The 27,389-nt window shown below is 43.3% G+C and overlaps 1 protein-coding gene across 1 annotated transcript in view; it reads right to left on the bottom strand.

The window, feature by feature from the left end:
- The window catches only part of ank2b (ankyrin 2b, neuronal), a gene marked incomplete at its 5' end in the record, with an annotated part of 109,875 nt that overhangs the window by 22,136 nt on the left and 60,350 nt on the right, over window positions 1-27,389 (bottom strand). The window contains 19 exons of the mRNA XM_080451935.1: window positions 1,190-1,267; window positions 8,610-8,631; window positions 9,493-9,615; window positions 9,701-9,826; window positions 10,304-10,532; window positions 11,358-11,454; window positions 11,580-11,784; window positions 12,440-12,651; window positions 13,341-13,495; window positions 15,656-15,880; window positions 18,968-19,071; window positions 19,599-19,686; window positions 20,475-20,616; window positions 22,913-22,985; window positions 24,103-24,201; window positions 24,464-24,562; window positions 25,147-25,245; window positions 25,413-25,511; window positions 27,165-27,362. Of these exons, the coding sequence (XP_080308061.1) occupies window positions 1,190-1,267; window positions 8,610-8,631; window positions 9,493-9,615; window positions 9,701-9,826; window positions 10,304-10,532; window positions 11,358-11,454; window positions 11,580-11,784; window positions 12,440-12,651; window positions 13,341-13,495; window positions 15,656-15,880; window positions 18,968-19,071; window positions 19,599-19,686; window positions 20,475-20,616; window positions 22,913-22,985; window positions 24,103-24,201; window positions 24,464-24,562; window positions 25,147-25,245; window positions 25,413-25,511; window positions 27,165-27,362 (2,473 nt within the window). The remainder of the gene's footprint in view (window positions 1-1,189; window positions 1,268-8,609; window positions 8,632-9,492; window positions 9,616-9,700; window positions 9,827-10,303; window positions 10,533-11,357; window positions 11,455-11,579; window positions 11,785-12,439; window positions 12,652-13,340; window positions 13,496-15,655; window positions 15,881-18,967; window positions 19,072-19,598; window positions 19,687-20,474; window positions 20,617-22,912; window positions 22,986-24,102; window positions 24,202-24,463; window positions 24,563-25,146; window positions 25,246-25,412; window positions 25,512-27,164; window positions 27,363-27,389) is intronic.

Raw genomic sequence — 27,389 nt, 5'->3', positions numbered from 1 at the left:
TCATATGCAGAAAAAAACTATAACTAGAAAAAGTGCTCCTCGGAGCACAGGTCTCCACCAGGTCAGGTACGTTATTCTGGCCTCCTGGTGGCGCTATAATAGGCCAATGTGAAAAGGGTGCCAACCGTGCCATTTATTCTTGCATTGACACTGCATTCATGATTTGAGGCATTTTGTTCCAAAAATGTGTTTTGCTAAATTAGACCTGCTGGTGGCGCTATAACAGGCCAATGTGAGAAGGGTGGCATTTCTTCCTCGGCCTAGTGGGAATGTGCGTGTGAAATTTCACGGAAATCCCAAGCTGTGTGTATACTTTGAGGCTTTTTGTTCAAAACGGACCAATCCTGCAAACTTTGGAAGCCAACCTTAGGCAATGAGGATGGAATATGGGAAATCGGACAGATCCGTGTTGATCACATGACTATAGTGATACTGTGTACCGATTTGCATGACGTTTGGATAAAATTTGTAGGAGTAATATTAAAAAATGGGTTTTGCACAAATCGGCCTCCTGGTGGCGCTATAACAGGCCCATGTGAAAGATTTGGGGCAGAGGTTCTGAATTGGCATCCAGGGAGTGTGTGTGCACAGTTTCGGAGCGACCGGGCCAACGGTGCCGGAGATTAGCTGGTGACAGACGGACACACACACGGACACACACACGGACGGACAAGGGGTAAAACATACTCTCTCGCCATGCCTTCGGCCTGGCGGAGACAATAAACCACTCTGTCATCATGTGATGTGATGACAAAGTTGATTCCGACTCTGACAGAGAGATTATGTTTGATCACAGAGATGGTGATATTGATAGAGTGTGTGTAGTATTTGTTAGCTCAGACGGAAATGTTGTTGAGAGACAGTTTTCAGCTACCCAACATATTTGGGTAAAACACAGAGTGTAATATAGGTCTAGATGTGGAGCAGCTGCGCTTCCTCTGGTTGCCTCTGTGGATGCGAGTGCTCAGCTATAATAACATAAGACTTGTATTTAGTCAAATAAAGGTGTCTTTAGCTATTGATCTACATGTGGTACTTGTGAATGAAGCCGTATAAGTCATCTAGTGTGGTAGGCTAATAGTCTCATGGCCAGAGGTGGTTCTGTTTCGTGATGTCTTGCATGTTGCAATATGATCTGTAGTTGGTCTACTTTCAAAGGACAGACACATACAGACATACAGACACTCACCCGTCCAGCTGAAGCCCAGGTGGTCGGCAATGATGGCCAACCGCTGCTCTTTCCTCTCTGCTTCATCCTGTGGATCTACTGCAAATACCACCAGACAGCCATGAGCAGCCAGAACCGCAAGGATCACCAAAATACGTCAAACTAATTTCCATCAAGTACATAAGAAATCTTCACTGGCTTTCTTTTCTTGTGTGGTGTGGGGAATTTGGAAGTGGACTTGACCTTGAGGTTGGCACACATCTACTTTAAAAGTATCACACTGGTTTATTTTATTAAAAGTAACAGTTATTTAATTATATCAAAGCTAAAACAATTGGAGGGTGGTAAACACTTGTCATAGATGGCCATCACATACCCTCTGACTATGGATAAAAAAAATCACTACTAAATTGACTAACTAACCCTAATTCCTGAAAAATGTTTTGGCATAGTTTCAATTTGAAATTATTTCTTTTTGAATCTCTCGATAACAGTCTTTAAATAGCTTCAGTACAATAAAGACTTTAATTCAATCTTGAGATTTTAAGAACACATAGAAGGAAAGAGATAGACACGTCACAAACACAAACACAGTTCAAGCAACACAGCCACAGAGTCCTAAGCTAAAAAGATGTTAAACTATGACAGAAAGAGAGGCGGCACCTTCACGACTATAGAATACTACTGAGGCACAAGAATGTGCCCCGAGAGAAGGGGGGTACCTTGACTTCGGACTTTATCGTCTGGGATTCGCTGCATCTGTGTCTCAACAGGGTCATCCCACAATGGTCTAATAGGAAAGACGTCTCCTGACGGAGGGAACTGCATTTCAGGGAAAGTTTCTTTTTCAATGACTGAGGGATCTATTAGACTGCTCTCATCATCTGAGTAGGCAGCTGAAGCCTCTTGCTCTTTGTCTTTCTCAGCCTGTGCCAATCTCGCCACAAGTTTTGCAGCTTCATCACTTATTTCTTCAAAGAACTCAACAGATAGTTTGCGTGGTCCACGTTTTTCTTTAGTGGGTGTTGACGTGTGGGAGATTTGACCAGCTTTGCCTCGGACTGGCAGTCTAGACTGGAAACCCTTAGACTTTGCGGACTCGACGCTTAATGGTCGGCCCTGTTCCTTTTTAGCAGATGGCCTGGAGGAATCCCCTTCACAAAAACTCTTGGCTTTGAAAGATGATGTCTTGGTTTTGCCATCCACATAGGGACCTGCATCTGTCTCAGATTTTCTCCTGCTGTCCTTCTTTACAGGGACTTTAAGCTTTCTTTCATAGGCAGATTCAGTACGCTTGGCCATAGAATCTGTCTTTTGAGAGCCCGCCTTGACAGGAATTCTAGATTTGGACTCAGCAGTGAAAGAAGACTCTTTCTTAAGAATGGTTGTAGAGGAAGTTGCATGAGATGAAGAGGAGGTTGACAATTGACCTCGACCTTGAGAAACTGCCTTAGATTGGGTTTTGGCTGGCGTCTTTTTCACACTAGTGGATGTAGTTTCTTTGGACTTTCCTGATGATTTGGGTGCTTCTATTACTGACTGTGGTTCCTCTGGCGAGGAATCAGAGGACTCCTGGCCCTGTTCAGAGTACACAGATCTGGTTACTGTGCTTTCTGCTGTCTGTACATTTGTTATCATTGGATCAGAGGAACTAGCGTCTAAGGGGCCTTCCTGTGGATTTTTATTTGTTTTCGCTTCTACAGCTTCAGGTGAAGTTTGATCTATCTTTGTAGGTTTGGCTGAGGCTGAAACGGCTATTCTAGGAATTTTAGATTTAGAGACATCAGATTTGGAGGTTGTCTGATCATCTTCAACATGAGCTTCATGCTGAGAATCAGTGGTTTCTTTTGATTTATCATCTTCCTCCACCTTAACCTCCAATGTTAGATTGAGGGCAACCTCGGTTTCAGCTGCTGCTGTACTAACTTCTTGCCTAGGTTCTTCTAAGATTGCCTCCTCAATGGGCTGTTCGCCTATCTGGAAAAAGGCAAAGCCACCACCCTCTTCTTCATAGCTCCTCTTGGTCATGTCAATAGCACCACTCCTGGTCATCTCAAAGAGCTTCCCCTCCTGGAACAGGAAGGGGTTGGGCTCACTGGTGGGAGTGCTCTCCTCTGTCGGAGTCCTTACAGGGGATGTGTCTGGGGTCGCCTGTGGAGACTGCTGGTCGGCCATCAGATTCAGTATCTGGTTCAGTATCTGATCCTGCTCTTTGCTGTGATCCACGAAAGCAGCCGCCTTGTTCTCACACATGGCAGTCCAGGGGTCAGACTCTGCTTTGGCAGTGACACCCTTAGACTCGGTTCTGGGAGCTTCCACCAGGTCATCATCCTCTTCTGTGTCATCATAAATACAGATCTCTGGTTTAAATGTCTCCTTTGCTTGCCCAATGACAACAGGAGCACTGAGTCCCGCCTCTGATGATCCTGTATGTCCACTCGGATCTCCTTTCACTTCATCTGTTACATTGCTACCTGAACTAACAGCCTGTGGACTGCCAGTGGCCAAGGATTTAACTTCACTCTCATCTCTATTGTTTTCCCTGCATTTCCTCAGGCTCTCTTCCTTCTGCTCATCTGTTATGTTTGCAGCGCATGAAGTCACTGCTGCTGTTTTAGCAGTCATTTCCTTGTCAGCTGCTGACGATGGCGGGACTTCCTGTGCTTGTTCAGTTTCTGCTTTAGATTTTGAACCATGCTGATCTGAGACAGAATGAGGTCCCTTTGATATGACATTGGTTGTTGTTGTCGCACTCTTGGCCTCTTTGCTGTGGAGTCCTTCATGCAAACCTGCTGGAAAAGGAGAGGGAGGTTGTACTTTAATATGGGAATCAACAAAATTAGCTAACTCTGAATCCTCTCTGGGCCTAGAGAGCCCACTTTCATGTTTCTCACTTGTCGGCTCTAATGTTTCGCAGCTGTCATCCCCTACTCTGGGATCTGCTGAGGCATTCATATCTTTCCTAGAGTTCTTTTTGCTCCTCGCATCTTGCTCCATCTCATCAAATGTTTTTATTTTGGCTGCCATCTTAAACATCTCTTCCTCAGGAGTGATTTTTCTCAGAGCTTCACTGCTCTCTGATGCATCTTCTCCCTCTGGATCTTCGGGGATAACAGCCGGTTTGGACTGAACAGAGAGGAACATGTGGTCGGGGGTTTTAGGGTTTACCTCATAACTTACCTCTTCAGAGCTAGGGGTTTCAGGGGAGAGGGGACTCTTACCAGAACTCGTCATCTGAGATGTCTGCTCACAACTGTCATCACTGGCACTAGCCTCGTGGTCTCGCAGCAGCCTACTACGCAAAGCATCTGGGGGGAATTCTGGGGCTTTGGAGGGCTCTGGGTGGCTAGAGGATTTATTAGGCTGATCTAGAGTGGGGGGGAAGCCTGGTTGTCTCTTTTGCTCAACAGGGCTGTTTTCTAAGGAGTCACGACAGGGGGATTCCATTGTGGGGCTGGGCTCAATGGAGTCTGGGGACTTATGTGAGGAGTTTTCTTCCAGGGGACTACCCTCTAGAGAGTCTCGGTGGCTGATTGTCAAAGAGTCATCAGCTAAAGGACTGAGGGCATCTGAGTCTTGTCTTAAATGCAGCTCTAAGCTTCCATGACGCTGAGACGATGACCTAGAGGCTGGAGATCCAGCTAATGATAATACTAGCTGACCGTCAGGGCTCTCCTCATCACTAAGAAAAGTTTCTAAAGTCTCTGAGATTCTCTTTGTAAGCTTTTGCGGCTTAGATGGCTTAGAATCGCTCCTCATTACTGATAAAGACTCACTTGTGGTACGGTCATCTGCAGCCTCACTGGATGAGACAGGGAGGGTCATTTCTGTAGACAGCTGGTCATCAACGGTCCCCACACCAGAATCTGCAGACTTCTCTTTCATGTCACCCGATGTTTTCGTGGTCTGATCTCCATTTTTGGGAGTGAGAGCGAAGCTTTCAGGGCTTGTACCTGGAGTTGCTAAGCCCTCATGTTTGTAACTGTCCTCAGAGCTCAGATGAGACGTACCATCCCCAGGACTGGCACTTAGAGAGTCTGCAACGCCTTCATGTTTCGAACTATCAGAGCTATCATCAAGGCCACAACTTCCAAAGTCTACAGTTTCAGTGAGCTCAGAGCATGGGTCCGGAATTGACTTTTTTTCAGCATCTCTCTCCTGATGAGTGAATTCTTTCTTGTGGGGTTTTGAGTCCAGAGATACTTCTCGTTCATGAGAGACACTGGGGGTTATGGCTTTGGTCATTGTTTTGGACTGGATAGTTTGTGAGTCTATACTTTGCTGAGGTAATGCCCCAGTGGATGATTTGAGTTCAAACAGCCCTGACTTTCGCTTTGAGGGGTCCTGCCCCGTTTGAAAGGATTGCATTAGCTCTTTTACTGTCATTGTCTCCTCAAGTTTCTCGGATTCAGTTTTGGGGGACTTAGGGGTGCCCTGTTTGGCTTTAGGGCTTTCTTTGGCCTTTGGAGAAGGTTTGCTCATAACAGGTAACTGTGAAGGTTTGGTACCAGTGACCTTTTTGCTCTTTTGTTCTGCTTCCACTTTCTGTTGAAGTGCTTTGACTTTGTCTTTTATTGACCCAATGGGAGTCTCCTCAATCACTGGGGATACTGGTGACACAGGAGCAGGATCTGTGGGTACAACTAGCTGCGTAGTGGCCCCTGTTGACTCCTCTGCCTGCCCTTGCTCCTTGCCCTTCCGCCTTGCTGGCTTTTTTATGTCACTGACAGTGGTTCTGTCCTGTGATTTGGTTGGTGTAGTTGGTTTGGTATTTTCACGCAGGACAACGTCAGTGAATTTTTCTTGGACCACCACCTCTTTTTTAGCCTTTGCTTTAGAGCCCACTGGTGCATCGAGGAGATATTCTTTGAGGTCACCACTGTTCTTTATAGCTTTGGGCCTTGGAGCCCCTTTATTTGCCCTGGTTTCACGCAAAACAGGGCTTTCTAAGGGTGCCATGTTTTTGGCCTCCTCTATCTCACTGTCTGAGAGCAGGACCCACTCTTCAGCCATTCTTGCTGCCTTGGCTGCCTCCTCTGCCACCTCACCCTCATACATTCCACTCCTCAGTATTTCACTGACTTTCTCTAGGTCCTCTTTGACCTTCTCTAAGTCCTTCTCCATTATTTCTAATGGCTCTCCAGACACCTCCTCAGCCCCCTTTTCTATGCCACCCCCTCCTAATGACGTTGATTTCTCTGTGGCATCTGCAGTCAAGATGGCAGTCATTTTGATCAGGTCTTGCTTCATCTCTGACACGTCGGACAGAAGGTCTGGTTCTCGGATCAGCTCTGATTTCAATGCTGATGTCTCCGACTCTTCATCTTTCATTTGGAAGAAGGACGAGTAAGGAGTAAAGAAAATCAAAAGTTCAAATGAAAGGAGACAGACATGGAGAATATGGTCAGGACAGGAGCAGAGCACGGGGATCAGGATCATAGGGAAAAAGGTTCACAATGGATTCAACATCAGGGCAGCAGAGGAATTGGATTTCTACTGTACGTTCGGTTGTATTTTGTGGTAAAGTTTGTGGTAAAGCAAACCAAACTGAACAAGAATAATGGGAAGGGATATGAGCAGGAAATAACTTGCTTATACGCAGACTCAGCACACCCACACACACACACACACAGAATGAAAACCAAGGACATTAAAGAAATAAGTAAAAGTAGACCAGACAAATGTGAGCACACAGTAACGATACCTGAACAAATAGGATGACAAGGAAAAACAAAGGAATCGGAATATGAAGACATCTCAAGATTGTAGTAATGTGAAACTCATGTAGAAAAATATAAATGAATAACATGCAAACAATTAAGAATGGTTGTTGTATCTTTCAAAGAAAGCCAGTGAAAACAATAAAAGAAAATATTCCTGTGCTTTTTGTACCAAGCAAAGCTACTTTGACAACATTACTCAGTAGCACTTAACCCAAAGAAATGGAAAACTGAAACATGTATCTGCAATGGAAGGACCAGCTTTGTATTTGTTTAGCCCTTCATTCTATCTTCACTACAAATAAACAATGAAAATGTATAATCATAACAGTTAAATCATAGCACAGTGTACCGAGCCATAGCCAAATAGAATCTCAGCAAACACAAGAGCCAAAGGAACTTCCAAAAACATGACACATATTATATAGACATGCAAACACACACACACGCACACATTTATGTTAGGCAAGTTATTTCCATGCAAATCAAATGGAGAAGTGAAGAGTGAGTGGGGTGAGTCAAGAGATGAGTTATCATAGATTTGTGGTAATGAAGAAGATCTATAATGGTGTGTTAACTGACATTCAATAATGTGGTGAATCCTTGATTATTATTTCTCAGCTAATAAAACTATATACTGTATTTTCTCTTCAGCAGGCGTACCCTGATAACAATTATGTTAGTCTTTTGATTGTGATGTTAAATTCAGGCAAGGGTACATTTGCTCAATTACTATTAGATTTTCAGAGGCTGAAGGCCAATTCATACAACCAAACGGAAAGGCTAGGAGGGTAGGGAAGGGCTGGCTCTGGTTATTGTGGACTGGTGCACAACTGGTTAGTCACTGGGGTACTACAGCACTAAAAGACATCAGCACAGTATGACTGAGTCTTGCTTCACGCTTCTCCATACTGCACTGTACATCCAATTTCATAATCTTAACACAAAGGAGTTGGAGGTAAAACAGTTGGAGGTTAAACAGGGGGAAAGACCTACTGTAAAATGTGAAGACCGTGTGTGGCAGGTGAGAGATGATCAAAAGAAAATAAATGTGATAAGTTGGACCCTTATGGAGGAACGTAACACTGACTTGGGGAGATGAAAGTGGTGCTGTTATGATTTTGTGATCAGAAAAGCATGAGGAACCAAAGGGGGCTTTGAAAAAGAAGCGTCTTGTCTACAGCGTGGCAGAGGGAAGTGAAGCTGGACTAAAGTATTAGATTAATAAAATCACACAGTAATACTCATTACTACAGTAGGAATAATATAACTGGGAACCAATTCTGTATTATTGTTAGTTAATTGTCAAGATCAGGAAATACAAACTTACTATACTATGATTTACTATAAGTAGGTATTTATAGAATTTTAAATTTTTAGTAGTTTATTACACGGCTTTGTTGAATGCTTGATTCTGATTAATCAACTACTGCATTAGTGCATTCTGCAGTTTATTTCTTGATAGCAGACAACTGTTCTCAATAACAGACCACTATTGAATAGGAAACTTGAATGCTAACGAAATCCTTTTAACATCAATATTTTCTTTGCCCATAAGTAGCCGTGTAACAAATGGGATAATGTACAGTGAGGGGGTCATTACTGGAAAAATAAACCCAGACATAGTGAATAAGTTTAATGCACAGTGGCCGGCGGCCGCATCACTATACATTAATCCTTACTTTGAACATTAGAACAGAGAAAAAGAATAAATGTCTTACATTTGTCGAGTGTTCTGCCAGTCTGTAAAAATAGACAATACAGTGCCAATTAGTTTCATTTCACCATTACAACTTTCTACTTCAGAGCACTGAGAACAGCACACCAAAGACACAAATGAAACAGCTCAAATGGATTCCATAATTTGCAATTGACTTATGCATTAAAATACAGTATATGGTATATGGTAACATATATAACATTAGCATATTTGGCTTCATACAAGCCTATCAGTGACCAGGACACATCAGCAGAGCAACAGTAGTTAGTTGGGGGAGGAGGTTCAGGTTACCTCTTCCTCTTGCTCTGGGTCTGAGTCGGACTCCTTGGGGAGAGCAAGCGGCGGTGAGAAGCAGGGACAGAGAGATGGACAGATAGAGACCGCAGACAGACAGACAGACAGACAGAATGATAGGGGGGTAAAAAAGAGAGCAAGCGAGGCATGGTTATCATAGCTATGAAAAGGGACAGTCAGTGGGAATTTAGGGGGGCTGCAATCAATGTATTATGTTGTCAAACATTGATATAATAAACAGAATTTATATTCACAAACTTCAAAGAAAATAATAGTTAGTGTTGTGTTATGACACAGAAAGTACAAAATAATACAACTTATATTAGTATACACTGTCACATATTGGAGCAAAAAAGTAACAGTTAAGATATTTTAGGATAGTCTTGGGCAATAGAGTATACCTTTCATTAGATGTGGATTCACACATCTATTAGACCAACAAAAATTCACTTGCTTGAAATTTGAAAAGCACTGTGAAAATGGCAATATCTCCCAGCATTAGACATTAGCATGATTTAAGTCAAAATGTAAGTCAGACAGGAACTAAGGATCTGGTGAACACACTATTCTTTATTATACAGGGCCCTTACCTTCGAGTAAGATGGGAGCGTGATATTGAGGTTGCAGATGGCACCTGGCGTCAGTGATCTGTAGTTCCTTGGTTCTTTCATGAAGGACAGACGACCACAGGGCTCCTGAGTGTTGTCTCGGATCTACAACATCGAAGACAGTTACCAATCGACATCCAGTAGCTGATTATTTGCAGGACAAAATGAACAAAGAGGGAATGCTGCTCACTTTGATGAAGAGTGCTAGTCTGTTCTCCTTAAAGGCATAGAAGCTGAAGAGATGGTGCTGGCCACTCTTGGTGAGAGGCACCAGGTTTCCAAAGCAGTCTGCATAGATGGGTTTACCTTCCAGGACCTAGCAAGAAGTAATGGCAAATATTAATTATAGAGGGGAAAATGATGACGAACATTTGAATTTCACACTCACATTTGCACAGGTTAACAAGTGGGTAGTGCCTAGCAAAGCCACAGTCCAATCCTGTTGACCACTGTTGTCTGTTGCTCAAGGCACCGTAGACATTGAGGGAACGCTAGTGTTTCTCATTCACGTTCCGCTCCCAGCAAGGCCAGGGGTTTTAACTGGTAAACTTCTGGGCACAATCCCTCTATACCGTCTCTACCCACAATTACTTATCCAGTACTTCTCCTTGTCTTTCAAGCTGAAGTTGAAGTCCCCTCCTTTGCTCTAGCCTGTATCTGTAGTTATTTCTCGTATATCTCGTTTCTCGACCACCTCAAATCCTGTTGTCCTGATATTTACTCTGACACAATTTGTCTGTGCTTCATCTATTGTTCTTTATCCATCTTCCCCACTCCCTTCCTCCATCCTCACCTCCACATCTCGGCTACGGGCCACCTCAGTGAAGTTCTCCTGGTTCTCCAGGGTCTTGTCGATCCTGTCATCCGTCATGCAGAAGCAGCGCAGTCGGGCCTCGATGGGATCGTGGGTCTTGGCGAAGATGACAAACTTGGCCATGTAGGGGACGCAGATGATCTCCCGGTACACCTGAGTGGAGAAGGTGACAGACTCCTGGACCTGCCGACAGTCTATCAGCCAGAACCTTTAAGAGAAAGGTGCATGGGAGAGAATCATGTGATGTTGACACTTGACTTTTGGCAGGATGTGAAACAAATAAAAGGATGTTTTTAACGTCATCTTTTGATGCCGGTCTGTAGATTTTTAGGACATTTCCGCTTAATCACAAGCTTTGTCTATTTGAAAATAGCCGATCTACAAGCTCACAACGTGCCGCGATGCGACGCGTTGTGAGCTTGTAAATTGGCTATTTTCAAAAGATTTTAATACATTTGATACATATTACCTTGTGAAACGGGACATTCTGCATCAAGAGTACTTTTACTTTTGGTACTTTAACTCATTCAGTGCCATTGACGTCACCGACGTCCACATTTTCATAAGCCCAGAGCGCCATGGACGTCGCCGACGTCCATTTTGAAAAAATAAATAAAAACGATTTGCTGCTCCATTTGTATCTCGGCTCCTGTGTACTTTCTTTTTTTACTATGTATTTTTGGCCGAGACATTTTCAAAGGTGGAATAAAGGGAACGGGAGGTCACAATGACATTTTTTTTTCTTTTTCAGGGGATCGATCATACTGGAGATAAATATTCAGTGACTACTTGAAAATGTAAGAAAAATCGAAACATCTCTGGCACTGGGCAAACACAGACAGAAATAAGTCTGGCACTGAATGAGTTAAGTACATTTTGATAACAATACTTTTGTACTTTTACTCAAGTAAATTTTTTATTCCAGACTTTTACTTGAAACAGACTATTTCTACATTGCAGTATTGATACCTTTACTTAAGTAAAACATGTGAGTACTTTTTCCACCACTGAAGGTAATTCAGTAATGCATTACCTGGCAGACACATTAGTTGTGAAGGAAACACAGTCGTTGATGAATGTTAGGGGCGTGGTTCCTGTTATATCCTCCCATTGGGCGGGCGTGGTTCCACCTGCCATTACACACAAACAATGCGGAATTAGACGAGGTGACCAATTATACATGGCTGTATGCCAGAGTGTCTATGTGGGAGTACACTGCAGACTATTTTGAATTGTCCATCATTTTGCCTCTGACCTGTGATGCTGCAGAGCAAGCGAAGGGTGGGGGTGTCCCCTCCGAAGCCGTTGACCACAGGATCAGAGGTGCTTTTGGGGACAGGGATGGTCATGGTGATGGGCTTGTGGAACTTCCTCCTGCGGGGTTCCAGAGTGACAATGGGACTGAAGGTGGCCTTGTTTCCCAGGATCTTCTTCACCACGTCCACGCTCATGGGCTGGGCCTGGGGACACAAGGTCGAGGTAATTTTTTTAGTACCCGAGTGTAAATGTATTGTATCGATGGGAGATTCAGCCATGCAGAGTTAAAAACAAGACAATCTCAACAATACAGATACAAGACATTAAAATACTCATCATCATAGTATACAACTCCTAATAAGAGGGCCATGACGGTGCTTTTACAAACACATACACTCACTCATCCACTCAGTCAGAGCTTACCCACTTAAATCCTACATACTTTGGTGCCTTTATTGGTCCCCTCCCTTTTCCCCTTTACAACGAATCCCTTCACTGAAAATAGCAGATCTACAAGCTCACAAAGCAGTCGTTTTGCGACACGTTGTGAGCTTGTAGATCTGCCTATTTTTCCAGGATGTTCAGCTATTATGACATGCCCAGCATAGGTATACTAGGGTTTATGTGGTTAAGTGCCCTTCATTCTGCGAGGTTACCGTATCTTGTACTATCGTTGTTTAATAGTGCAATGGCTGCAGGTACAACATAATTGCTGTATTGTTTTGTTCTACACCTAGGGTCCACAAACCGACACCGAGCATATATGTTACCTGGCAGGTATGAAGTTGGTTGCTTTGTCCACTGCATTGGTACAAACAACGCAATATGCTTATCTACCTTTTATAAGAATTGCCTCACCTGCAGACCAACCCTGATCCTCTTGGTGAGCGCTCCCTCTGGGAACACAGCCTGCACTGTGGGAACCACCGTGCTGCTCAAGATGCCTCCCTCTGGGCCAATCATGTTGCTGTCCTGCTTGATGCGAGACACCACCGCAAAGTACTGCGGGAAATCTCGGGTGATGATGCGGCAGATGCGCTTCCTCTCCAGCTCCTCTGGGGGGTCCAGCTCTGCAGAAGGAGGGCACAAAGCAAACGTCATCAATGATACGCTCAGTATAAAAAATATTATATGTTTTGAAGTGTTTCTAAAAGTCTACACCATCTGCAGCTATTAAATAATTCTAATAGCCAAACCAAATTGAGGAACACCTTCTGCAAAGCCATGTCAGAGCCAAAGTTTTAGCATCTAACTCAGAAGGTTGCGGTCACACATTAACTCATTTGAGTGACCAGAGTGCACTTTTGGAGTTCTACAGTTCGTATGCATCTACGATGCACCGCTGTGTTGCTGTTAGGGCTGGGCACTTAACCGAAAATGTATCGAAACAGATATTTGGGAGTAACTGAATAATCGAGAAGCAAAGTTTTTTATATATATATTTTCTTATATATCAACAAATCCACAAAAAAAAAATCAAATTGATTTTTTTAAGTCAACTAAATCGATTAGTCTGAGTAAGCCTGTATTATTCAGCGGTGTACAATGGTGGCGTACAAAAAATAGCAGATATACAAGCTCACAGCACGTCACTTCGTGCCGTGCTGCGAGCTTGTACATCTGCTATTTTTGAAAAATCTTGAAAGTGTGAGAACTAGATTTAGAAGGCATTTGTAGAATCGGCCGCAGGTCTTAATTTGAAGTCAAAATATCGCCCAGCCCAAGTTGCTGTCTCACGTCGACACCATCAGAGTCCCACCTTCGTCCATGCCGTTGAGGACCTGGTTGAGCTCCTCCTCGGTGTGCTCACAGTGGTGCTCCTTCCAGCTCTCCCCCGTCTCACTCCTCAAGATCACCAGCTCTCTCTCCTTCCCCCGCAGGGCGGCAAAGTGGGGGATCTCCACAATCACCGGGCTGCGGAGCGGTGGACCAACACAATGACAACGACAACAACAACAAGTGAGCGTGTATGCGATGGAGGACAACCGCGTGTGCGTGCGAGCGAGCGTCCGTGCATGTCACCGCGCCAGCATTCACCAAGCAACCAGGCCGCCACGCACGACACACCGATCTCAGTGTGACAACTACAAGTCTAGGTGAAGCATGCTAAAGTGAGAACCATCCACCCAGGAATACGATGACACCCGTGAAACGGGAAGCACTAACACAGACAATGACGAGCACAGGAATGTAAACGCCGATTTATACTTCGCCGTGCGACAGAGCATAAATCAGGCATAAGTGCATGTGCTAAGTGGAAATAACAGTAATGTAGTGGGAGCAGTATCTACAATACAAAAACTAACTATAGGACATGGGACACTAGCATGGGGTACAGGAACATACAAATGCAGATAGGGAGTAGGGAGGTGGAGGGGGGAGTATTGGTGTAAATGAACAGAAATGGAACCGGCATCCATGGATTGTTTCATATGCGTTGCTGTTGATGTGAAAGGGTTTGTCTGCTGTTGTTTTTTTCCCCTACCCGAGGAATTTTGTCCCTGGCGGCCCCAGCTGGAGAATACGGCTAACCAAGCTCTCGCCCTCGTTAAGAGGGGGTGGGGCGGTGGGGAGGTGGAGCTTACTGTGTGACCGACCAATCAGCCAAGCAACCGGTCCGTACGCAGCAGTGAGGAAGAAGAGAGCACACAGTGTTTGTTTGGGGGTGCGGGCGCGAGGGGTCAAAAATGTGGTCAGGGAACTCAAATAAACCCCCTACAGTCAAAGCCGTATGTGGGTCCATTGCTATTTTGAGGCTTTTTTTGCTAATTCATATTATAAGTCTATCACCGGTGTGAAGGCTTTGATAGTAAACATTGCTAGCAGAGAGTGCTGCTCACACTCAAGTGTGGGAAAAACATTATAAAGCTACATATCAAATCAATCATGGTGCAATTTATTTAGGGTGAAGTAGTTAATCGCAATAGCTTGACTCTGAAGGGTGATAAGATTAAAGAGAGAGTTAGCTCGCAGCAGTTTCAGAGGCATGCGGTAGAGCAGAGTTATGGTGCTTTTCCACTGCATACTGGCTCATCTCGACCTGACTACTTGACTTTTTCGGTTTTCCATTCGGAAAAGATACATGCTACCTGGAACTTTCTCTATCGAGGTTTCAAGCAAGCTGAGGCGATACCAAAAGGTGACATGAAAACATACTACTGATTGGTCAGAGAGAATCTTGACTAGCATCATTGCGTCATGATGTACTCCCCTACTGCATGGAAGTTCCCAAATACTGTTAACAAACTTTTAAACTAGGTGTTGTAAATGTGAAATAAATCAAAACTACCTGCTACTAACTGCGTCCCCTATTTTTAGGCTAAAATAAATCGTTTTTGTTATTGTACTGTAGTAGCGTTAGAAATAACTTCAACTTCAGCCTTGTTTAGCGCTCTCCTATGCATAGGGTTGGATGTCGCTATGACGGCGAGCTACATCTAAGGTCCTATCTGCAGTGGAAAACAAAATAAAGCGAGTAAAGTCAAGTAGAGTCGAGCTGAGGCGGTACTATGCAGTGGAAACGCAACTATAATAGGTACACTGAATCCCTGACGCTGGACAGAAGCAAAGGCAGATACAGAAACAGGTTTAGTAAGGCAGAGGCAGGGAGGAACTTAATCTGAAAAAAATGAAAGGGCAGCATATTGTTAGCTTCTTTTTAAGAGGAATGCAAAGGATTATCAATACCCGGGATGCAAAGGTAGATAAAATGACATTTACATTTGACACAACAGTCAAATCTGGAGAGTTCATTTATCTCTGACACATCCACTTTTACACTTTCAGAATTAAGTAACTCTTATGTACTGTATTATACTGTGTAGTGTGTACAGTACCCCTCATTTATTAGAAGCCTAATCCAAGCCATCTATGAATATATTCCTTCTCAATTCATTTTAAATTCAAATGAACTTCATTGGCATTCAATACTTCAGTATCTGTAGCCAAAGCAAAAGAGTAACAAATAAAATTCCTCCATTATCCCAAACGTCTTACAATCCTGGCCTTCAGCCCATTCCCTCCTTTATGACCACCCTCTTTCTTATCGATCCATCTACACGTCTGCAGCCTTACCCGAGGAACTGGGCCCCAGAGGGCCCCACCTCAATGATCCGGCTGGCCAGGCCATCTCCCTCCACCATGGGGGGCATGGAGGCTAGACGGTGCCTCTTCACCAGCCGACATGTCACCCGTGTCGGTGCGCTGCACTTCCTGGGCGGGATGATGATGCGCAGGCCGTTGTGGCGGCAGCCACGCATGGCTCCACCCCTGGCGTCCACCATGAAGCTCACCAGGAAGCTGGAAACAGTTTTGACATGGTTAGGAACGTTTACACAGGTAACCTATACTCAATGTATTTATCTCCTAGAGTGAGACTGAGAATTGACTTAACCACACAAACCCAACTCTGGGCATTATCATAATAGGTGAATATTCGTCAAAAATAGCCGATCTACAAGCTCACAACGCATTGCAACACAACGCATTGTTGGCTTGTAGATTGGGAGAGATTTTGTGTAGAGGGTAAAAAGGTACTGTATAATTAATAATAATAATAATTTAGACCTATTTGGTCCCGCGGGGTACCTTCTTTTTCCCAGGCGGCCTCTCTACCCATTCAGCTATGGCCACCTAAGTATAGATCCCTGTGGGACACCGGTCATCTAAGTATATAGGGTTTAAGTGGTTGAGTGAAATCTATGGCAGATGAGCTTCATTGTACAAGTGTTTGGCTGTGGGTTCTGCCAAGAACTATGAACTTGCTGAAAAACAATCCATGGAAGACATGGATTGCACCTTCATCGCACCATCCTCAGAGTACACAGTACACTATATCAGAGCACACACAGTACCTTTAAATTGAAAATGACCTCACCTGTTGAAAACCTCTTTCAGTGCTCACAACAACCCATGCAAAATGCAAGTGGTGAATATACACAACAATCACAGATGTCAATGAGGGGCTATGGGTGTGATGGGTGTGTGTGACCGTGGCACCAATGTCTATTCATGTTATAATACTGCTTTTGGGGGAGTTTAAGCAAAGCAAACACTTGGGCACACTGTTGAACACAACACAGAGAGACTTGACAGCACTTAACATGGCCAGCAAGGATGTTAAGATAACGATCATAGCTGCTTCTTTCATTTTGTCAAGTGTTTGGGGGTAAATAAATAAAAACACTATTGGCAAAGAGTCACCTTGTGGATGTGAGAACACAGGGAAATAAGTGGACTTAGGTGATTGTCCTTTTGGACAACAGTACTATATTATAACTAGTGGTGTTTGCCAAAATGCCCCTTCGGGAAACAGAGGAACACAATGGCAAAACATGTTAGTGACAGTGCTTTAACAAGACATTTGTGGAATAAACAATACAGTAATTCACCTCCTGTGCCTCTTAGCATCTCTTGGGTCACCCTTGCTTTCATTCTCAGATGTAAAGCGTTCAATCGTATCTTGAACTTGCCCACCATGCTCCATGTAGATATTTTGTATACGACATTTGAAAACAGACATGATCTGTTTCTTCAGGTTACATTGGAGCATAGCTGCCTGAGTGAAGTTGTGAACCCAAACAGAGAAAGATACTGTACACAGTCAAATCTGGGGTGTTCCTTTAACTCTAAAAGTGTAAAAATTAGTGCACACTGCTCTACCTGTCATCCCATTTTTACACTCTCAATAGTTAAATGGACACTCCGGATTTAACCATGTATGAGGCAGAGAAGGTAAAAAAATATAACAAAACAACCTGTAGCGCACACACGCACCCACACACACACAAAAAACACCTCTCCTCCGATGAGAGCACACTGTGAAGAGAGGAAGAGGAAGGTGAGGAAGATGAGAGAAAGAAGGACAATAATGGATGGTAAAGGCAAGGTGCAGTGGGTCACCTGCTGTGGTCTCCATGATCATGGCACGGAGAGGAACGACTAAAGAAATCACAACGCAGGGTGGGAAGAAAGAGGGCAGGGAAGAGAGAGAGAGAAAAAGATAGAGAGAGAGAGGAAACCCACAACAGAAAAAGTTAGAGAGAAAAAAAGAGAAAAACTAATTTTACACCCCCGCACCACACATCAACTAAACATAATTATTATTCACCTCCACTTCCACTTCCATGCACAATACACACTCACAGTCGGCAAAAGATATGTGTTGTCACTGATGCTATTGGGCATAGCAGTGGCCGCCATTTTGATGTTCCACAGATAGAAACCCAATGATTTTTTCCCATAGAGATTTCCAAAAATATTTATAGAAATTATTTTAAGCCTGGAACCAAGAGGGGGGGAGGGGAGGGGAGGCGGGGACATAGATTGGTGAAGCAATAGGAAGCGCCGCAGGAATCCGGGCGGCTGGGTTTGGATCCGCCCTTCAAGACCATCGATTGGGCTCGTTCTTTCAGTCTATAAAACATTTGATTGTGTCAAAACATATTTGAATATTCAATTATACTATTTAATAAATACCCTTTTTTGCGGTCTCTTTATCTTTTTTACACAAAATCAAATGTTTTATGGTCATGATTCAACAGGTGCCTGGATGGCTTGGTTCCAGGCTTAAAATAATTCAATAAATAATTTCGGAAATCTCTATGGGAAAGATTAATGGGGTTTATATCTGTGGAACCACAAAATGGCCACCACTGCTATGCCCAATAGGCTAATTAACAGTATGCATATTCATGAATGTGTGTAGTGTGTGTGTGTGTGTGTGTGTGTGTGTGTGTGTGTGTGTGTGTGTGTGTGTGTGTGTGTGTGTGTGTGTGTGTGTGTGCGCGCGTGTGTTCAACCAATGAACTAATTCCTCCATTCTGTACTTAATATATAGGGGGAGTATTTTCTGGTCCCCAGTCGAGAGGAAATTGCCTTTACTGCTTTACTTAGCAGATGGCTGCTCATATGGCTAAGATCAGATGAGTGCACAGGGCGGGAGTTTAGTGATTGTGTGTTGCTTATTATATTATTTTAATATAGACAAGCTATTGCGATCTTATAATATTTGACAATTTGGCCAATGTTTGACTAGTTTTTTTAGTATAGTTATGGTCTTTTTCTTTTCTTTCTTTCTTTTTTTTTAGGTATTAAAAAGGTCTTAGAAGTCCTTAAATTGTCACTTCACTGACATCTGGGGACCCCCCCAAAATCATGTGGGGACCCCCCAGGGGGTCCCGACCCACAGGTTGAGAACCACTGCCTTACAAGGCCCCATAGTAGTGCGGACCTGTCATTCAAGATTAGCAAATCCCTTCCTCGCCATCAAGGCAAGGAGGGTGTTTTGGCGAGATATCTCGTTCATGATATCGAAGAGCCAGGGATTTTATGTGAATAACCTTACGTTTCTTGGCATGGCCACAGTGTCTGTTGTTCTGTACCTACCCAGAGTGGATGGGACTGGTGGACAGGGCCACGTTGTCCAGGTTCTCTGTCCCCCAGCTCAGCCGGTATGAGTCCCTCTCATTCTCTCTACCAAGAGCCGATACCTGTGGCACACAACAAAGAGCGTGTGTGTCTTTTACGTACACCCTTCAACATGCATGCTACCGTGCGTGCACTGTGAACAGTGTAACAAATCACAATTTTACACTCTCTGAGTTAAATCAACTTTGAACTTATCACAAAGATATCGGTGCATATCTTGTCCTCTATGTGCCGACATGTAAACTATATTTACTAAAATTACTCTATTGGTATTTATCTTTCATTTATAATGATTCAATTCCCAGTAAAGTTTACTGTTTCAGTGCATACTTTTGGACAATAAAGTGTATTGTTAAATATCCTTCCTCCATCACATATCTTTGTCAAAGTGTTTGATAACAATTAAGGCATCAGAATACATTTATTTTGTTCATATGGATAGAAGAGTGTCAGCCAATATATCAATTGGTATACATATATTGGAATTTCTTACTCCCTATCCCTAATATACTGTAGGTATTGGCCAAAAAAAACCAGTATGGTTTGGATCAGCAAACTGCTGTGCTGCCATAGCGATGGTGTACTGTACCTGGTGACTGGCGAGCATCTCCTCCATTATGCCTTCATGTTTAATTGAGTAGTAGGTGTGATGGGTGGGCGTGAACGACCTGTCCGTACTGGGCCAGAAGAGAGGAGAGGGCGGTCAGACTGATAATAACATCCCAGGGAAGGATATAACAGGGAATGACACAGATAGTGGGTCATTTGTAAGCATAAACATATTGGTGTATAATGAGGGATAGAAATTGTATAGGAAAAACAGAATGAAAGCCAACAGAGTTTCATAACACTCAAATGTAACATTTTGACACAGTGTTAATTCAATTAACTCAGAGGATGTAAAAATAGACCCTTGTGGGCCCACTTTTATACTTAAAAGTTAAATGAACACTCAGGATTTTCCTGTTAACTGGAAAAGAGCCCCTTATAAAACCATGTTAGTTTCCTACCATTGAAACTACTACTGTGTGAAAAGTTAAATAAATTAATTTGCCATGGAACACCTGGGATATGAGCTGGGGTGAAATATCTGAATGTCATTCATGAGTATATGCCTTCTAGCACACTAAGACTACAGGACTTGTCTGTCTGTCTATACAAACTACTGAATTAAGTGCTGAGGATTCACACACAACACGTGGGTCAGGTTCCGCACATAAAGTACCTTTGTGTTCCACTGCTGTATGTTGGTGTGACAGGGAAGGCAGAGGGAAATATTGGTGGTGGTATGAGTACATGTTGTAAATGGTAAGAATGAAATCACATGTGATTGCGCATGCACACGCACACGCACACGCACGCACACGCACACACACACACACACACACACACACACACAAACAAACCTCTATCTCTTAACCCCTCCATTCCCCTTTATAAATTGAGGGGTGTGTGTTTATTTTACCTGTCGGTTCGCCCCCCTTCCAGGCTGAAGCGGAGGTAGTTCATTCCGTCCAGGTACTGTCCCGGCAGGGAGTCATCTCCCAGCTCCCTCAAGTCCTCTGCCCTCAAGTACTCCCCTCCGTCCCCTGTCATCGTATCGTCACCTAGAGACAGAGCATATTTCTGACATGAGAATGGGCTCATTTCAGGTTTCAGTGCTAGCCTGTGCACAGCAACATACACTGCAGTGTGCACTCTCTTTCTGTCATTCTCTTTCACATACACACCTCTATCAACCTCACCCAGCACACAATGGGGTGCAGAATTTGTTTGCGCACTTTATGGCCATGGATAAAAGCACTACTGCTGCTGTTGTTACCACTATTGTACAGCAGGGGGCAGAATCCCCCAGAATCACTACTGGCTGCAGGCATACAGTACATGGACCAAAATTCTCAGATCATTGAGATTGACTGATGGATAAAGATTGATTGAGCTTGCCTTATCTGTTGTAATGGAACCCTTCAGATAGGACCTCAGACACAGAGTAGAGATGAACAGAGGGCCAACTTCCATTGTAACGTGTATTGGATGTGTGTGATGTGATGTGGTCATTAAACTGCATGGTGCATTAAACCATAAACTATGAGTGAAATGTAATAATATACAATCATTCTGTACCGGTTTCGTGATGGTATGAATCACCCACTTTAACGGATGAACTTGAAATTACAGTTGAGGCAGGACACCTCGTCATAAAAGAAAGTGTCAAAACGGCAGCGCCATATTTATATGGCACTATTACACAAATCTGGGTCAGTTGGTTATCTGTTCGTTTCCATGCTGTGACACAGATATCAAGGCTCCATCCATCTGATGCATCAGACACACTCAAGCAAACGCTCCCAAAGTTGACTTTGCCCCCCAGGTGTGTCAGAAAGCGTATGCTAGGCCAGCAGGACAAGTAAGACACATACTGTAGTTAGACAGAGATGTTCTGGTGGCAATAGAATACTGGCTCCCTGGGGAGGTCAAGGGTTAAAAAAAAAGGATGAAACAATGTGAGCTTCAAATTGAAAGAAGTACAGTATCATTCAGTTTCAATAGTGCTGTTTTAAGTGAAATGTGTATCAAAGACAAATCAATACATTTTGTATCATTTCAGTGGGGTTTGTTTCACAGCAGATAACTATAAGGTCAGACACATCAATCATAAGAAAAACTAAATCCAGTGGAGGCACACGCGAAAATGTGATTTCTGAATGTATTCCACTGTTCAACAAGAAGGTTGAATTGCTATCATAGAAGTACTTAGAAAACATATGTCCACTGAATGTCATCCTAAAAGACATTTGACAATGAATCATAATTTGCTATGGGGTCTTAGAGGGTGTTTTTCTGGATTTTCCACAACATCTCTGAGGGGGATAAAACATTTCAGAGCAGAGCTTTGAATATATTATTCAAATGTTTCCTGTGTTATTTAGTCCCTTGAATGTTGTGTTAGAGGGGGGCCAAGCTAAGAAAAACAACATGCTGTGTTGACATTTTGGCATAACATCGTACAGTATCAAAGCGTGATGATGCTGTGAGCAAGAACAGCATTTCAAATATGCTCCACTCAAAGACAAATTCTCCTTGGCTTCTTCTCCCGTGACGTGTATTAACTTTCCAAGCAATTTGCTGTATTTATTTCCAAACATAACACGCGTTAGTATTCAGTTACGTAACCAAAGGGCCATGACTTTAAGTTCATTCGCCATGCAAGTCACAGCACCCTTTAGTGTGTTCCACAGTGAACTCTCACACGACAGCGCTGTTTTCAATACCTTCCACATCCATGGAGTCATCTGACATTACATCATCCTCAATGCGTTTCAACACTGTGGGTGGACAACATGGTCACTCATTACAAGTACTAGAACCACAATGTAGACCCTAGGGTTCAATAAATCAGTGTTCCAAAACCAGTGGGCCAGGACCCATATGCAGTTTTAAACTTATTAAGAAGATGAAAAGTTTTCTTAAATTTTGAGTTTTTTTAGGTTTTAGGTTCAGAATTGTATTACATTTTGGACCAGTTATTATGTCCTGGGATTCATTCCATTTGGGGTTATTTTACATTTCGGGCTTCTACACACCATGATAGAGTGCAAAAATGTACACTTAAAATGAGTGCCACGTACACTTTGGTCCTCTCACCAGCTTATGAGTTGGTTTATGAGTTGGCTGATTGGAGGGTTAAAGCAGGGCAGGTGCTAAGGACCGTGCTGATTGAGGCTTAGCCTCTAACCCACTGACATAAATAAGGATTTGTGATATCTGACACAGTTGGTCTACTGTAACTGATCCACAGGGTTCACAAATACGTAGACGACATGCCACTAAAAGGTCTCCTTCCATTTTGAGTGCCTTGATGGGGGCCGACGTTGCTTGGCTCAGGTGTCCACCAACACTTACCCTCCTCGTCAGAGACGTCCAGAACTTCAGTCATGGTCTCTGGTACGTTGAGCTTATGTTTCTCTGTCACCGTCTGTAAAATCAGGACAGAACGAGGTTAGTAGTAATCTACCACGCTCAAAAGGCCCTTATGTGTTGCGCAGGTGTTGTTACGTTAGATGCTTCAAATGCAGGCCTTCCACAAAAGTCTAGTTCAAAAGGTACTGTTATGCACATCCATACAGTATATTCGGTTGTTGGTGCAGAACAAAGTAAGTAAAGGTATGAAAAGAAAGAAGTCTGCACAACAGTTTAATCCTCCACCTTTTTGTTTTATTGTGCAAAAGAAAAAAACATTTCGACCAGGTTTGATCTTAACTCTTTGACTGCCAGAGTATTTTCATAAAGTACTCCTCCAGTGCCAGCAATTTTCGTGTTTTTTTATTTTTATATTTTGAATTTTTCTCATGAAAATAATTTGAAGACACATAATTTAAAGACCCAGCACAAATCCGCCACTAGAGAGCAGCACATGACAGCCTGATCAGGTCGTTGGGTCTCTCTCACCCTTCTTGATAGATTAGACAGGGAAAAACATGAAAACGGATGTGACGTCGTCCTAGATTGTTTTGATCGGCCAAAATTACGATGTGATACACGACGGCGATGACTGATCGTCACCCAGACCATAGATTATAGAAGAGAAGCTGTCCGTTTGTCCGTTATACCGTGTGAAAAAACGTTTATTTACCTATTTTGGACGAAAATGACTGGGGAAAAAAATCAAAAAACCGGAAACGGAATCCAGGTCATGAAACCGGATGCAGATGTCCGTAAAGTAAGTGGAACTCGAGAATAACATTGAATATTAAGCAGCATAGCGCAATCAGAGATTAAACAATGAACGCGCGTCCAGCCCGTCGAACGCGTCGACGGCCAACTGGACAAAGTAGCACTTGACGCGTTATCGCGTCGTCCGCAGTCAAAGAGTTAAGACCAAACCTGGTCAAAATGTTGTTTGCTTTTGCTTAGTAAAAACACATTTGGAGCATTAAGCTGTTGTGCACACTTGTTCTTTCTTTTTGTACTTCCACAAAAGTCTGCAATGTCCCCTGGTACATTTCCATTACAACACACTCATTACTACCCCCAGCAACTACTGATGACAATTAATAGAGACAGCCCAGTGACATGAAGGGTGTGTGACGTGCCGTTGTCGTGGTGATAATCTCCTCAGTGACGACCCTCAGAGTGTCCACCACGGAGATGTAGCCCAGTCTCCGTGCGATTGCCAGAGCAGTGTTACCGTTCTGCAATAGAACAAAATAAACATTCACAAAAACAGGCAAAGGATGTGAGTGTGTATATACAAAGATAATTATACATCAAATGTATATGTGTGCAGTGGTCATGTGTAGTAGCTGGCCATTGTTTTGTCCCGAACTGTCCAAGATGGGAAGGTGTGAATAATCAACCTAGTTTATGTCCAAGGCAAATTCCTGTATCCTGTGTGCGTGTGTGTGCGTGTGTGTGTGTGTGTGTGTGTGTGTGTGCGTGTGTGTGTCCACTCACCACAGTGATAGCGTTGGGCTTGGCACCATGCTGTAGCAGCACGTTGATGATGTGTGTGTTTCCTTGCTGTGCGGCCTGGTGGAGGGGTGTGTATCCATTCTGGGAAAGATCCATGATGTTGATGGTTAAACAACGTCTCTCTCTCAGCTTTCCTACCGTCTTGTTTCCCCTACAGGACCTACTGTCTGTCTCAGTATAGGGGGAATACTAAGAAGGGCGGACCACTCCCATACAGTATATACAATGTTGATGTACAGTAGATATATGTAATATGACTAGCAATTCAACAAAGCCATGCTCTGTCTCTATGTCATCACAGCAATGCGGGAGTAATTGAATAATGCTCACTCATGAGTAGTGTGTAAATAAGAACACTTGAAGCAAATCTAGCATAATGGTCTTGACTTTGAAAGCCATCTTAATACATATCAGTTACATTCAACGTGTTATGTATTCAATTGTCACTCCTATCCAAAGTAACTCTACTATATGATTACATAGAGTAATCTTTGACTCTGAGATCAGCTGTTATGCCCCACCATACCATGGTGTTGGTCTGACATGTTTAGCCAGAGAAGTCATTGGATTGATGTGGTTTTAGTACTGGTATACATCACTGTAGTGTTTTAGTACCAGTACGTCAATGTGATTTTAGCACCAGTATGTCACTGTAGTTTTAGTACCTTCGTCTTGGCGTTGACATTTGCTCCATTCTGCAGCAGGAAGTTGACCATCTTGGCGTTACCGTAGTGACACGCTACGATAAGAGGAGTGTAACCCAACTGGAAAATGACAGTTGTTCATGATTAGAAAAAGAACTAGGAAGATACACAGCAAAATAATGTAAGGAACATTACCAATGTGTTTTATTAAAGCTGGATTTTAATGATAATGACCATGAAGATGAGGAATGTAATTCTGTGTAAGACAAAGTCAGTGCTTTCCATACTTTAGTTTGCTGGTCGAGGTTGGCACTGTGTTTGGCCAGGATCTCAGCCACGGCTACTTTATCCTCCTGGGCTGCCAGGTGGAGGGACGTCAGTCCACTCTGTACACAAGGACAACGATGCATCAGTACCTCTGCAATATTATGGAGACTATTTTTAAAGGCCTCTTTGATGACATCTCAGTACCTCTGCAAAATTATGAAACTATTTTTAAAGGCCTCTTAGATGACAATCAGTCAATCGGGAGCCAGATTCAAACCCTTGACATCATGATTGGGTCTGTACTCTACTTGTACAAACTCTCCTGCCACATCACCAATCAATCATGTTTAATAGACAGCTAGAATGAACCGTCGACCGTCGAGAATATGTAAGAAGGAAGTGTGATTCGATTACATGATTACATGATTACATGAATTAAATTATTTCATTATTATAAATTAACTGCATGTAACTATCTCACATGGGTGACTACCTCGTTGGTGAGGTGAAAAGTGACCAGTTCTAATAGTTTCACCCATCCCTGTGCTAGAGGCATACAGGTATAAATCTGCCATTTGTGCTGGGGCAGCAGATGAAGCTTGACAGCTGGTAAATTGGAGCCGTGTTTGATTGAAGGATTCGTTCTGGCATTCAGGGCCAGACATGTCATGACTGTCCCCCTCTCCTCTGCTCTCTACTGCACTGAACAAAACGGAACCAGAATTTACACCCCGTGTTTCCATCTCACAGTTTGGTAACAGAAGATAAGTCCATCAATGGAACACCCTGTCTCAAATCCCTTGCCATAGACGGGCTTCCAAAAAGACCATTCCAGTGAGTAGGCAAACAAGCAACCATAGCCGTACATTTCTGATATTCTGATATTATAGATCACCATTCTTGTGCTAGCAAAAGCCACAATTGTCACAAGTGTTACAGGCTCTGATGAGCTGCTTCATCATTTAATGTCATCTCTAGAGTTGTCAAGTTGAGGTCTCACTGGCCCTTTGGTGAAAATATAATTCTTAGTTAAAATAACACCACCGTCCTGTTGCACTGGATCCTTCTGAGGTTGCAGATGATAACAGATGCTATATAATAATGTCAGGCTTGATGGTCATGTCAAGGTGAATAGAGCTGCCAGTTTGAGGGCCGATGCTGCTAGTGGTCATATATATACTGTACAAATGGGTACATAATCATAAATCTGTCTAAAATAAGGCAGTGCTGGCCCCATTACATACTAAATTACATCAGTGGTTTTCAAAGTGGGGTTCAGGGACCCCCAGCGGTCCTATAGGGTTCAAAGGGGTCCCCTACCAAATGGAGAGTCGTTTAAAAGCAAAAAATGCATGAGTGACTATGCATTGTATGTTTCAATATCACCACTATGAATCTACATATACAATTTTAAAATGTAGACAATTTAACCATATAAACCATAATAGGCATAATAGCCAAACATTCGTAAAAAATAACAGATCTACAAGCTCACAACCTGAGATTGTAAATCAGCTATCTTCAAAGAGATTTGGTGTAGAGGGAAAAAAGGAGTATAGACCCCTGGTGGACTCCGGTCAATAAAGTATATAGGGTTTAAGTGGTAAATTACATTTTAGATTTTACCCAAAACATCTTTTCATGTCAGGGTCCCTTGGAAAAAAATAATTTGAATTGGAGGTCCATGGCCTGATGAAAGTCAATTTTGGGGCGGTTCCGGGACATAAGAAGAGTGTGGGGGTACAACCAGTGGTGGTCCTACAGTGCAGTACCTTGGTGGGGATGTTGACCTGGGCCTCCTTGTCCAGGAGCAGGGCGGCCACGTCTGCGTGTCCCTCCTGGGAGGCCAGGTGGAGAGGAGTGACGCCCTGCTTGGTGAGGATGTTGGTCTCTGCCCCGTACTGCAGCAGCACCGTGGCGATGTCCATCTGGTTCTTCTTGGCCGCGATGTGGAGAGGAGTGTAGCCGTTCTGGTGGTGCAGCCACACAGGGAAGAG

Source organism: Gymnoscopelus braueri (genome assembly GCF_963280865.1).
Source record: "Gymnoscopelus braueri genome assembly, chromosome: 15".
Lineage (NCBI taxonomy): Eukaryota > Metazoa > Chordata > Actinopteri > Myctophiformes > Myctophidae > Gymnoscopelus > Gymnoscopelus braueri.
The sequence above is the reverse complement of the archived record's forward strand: the minus strand, read 5'-3'. Positions and strand labels throughout refer to the sequence as shown.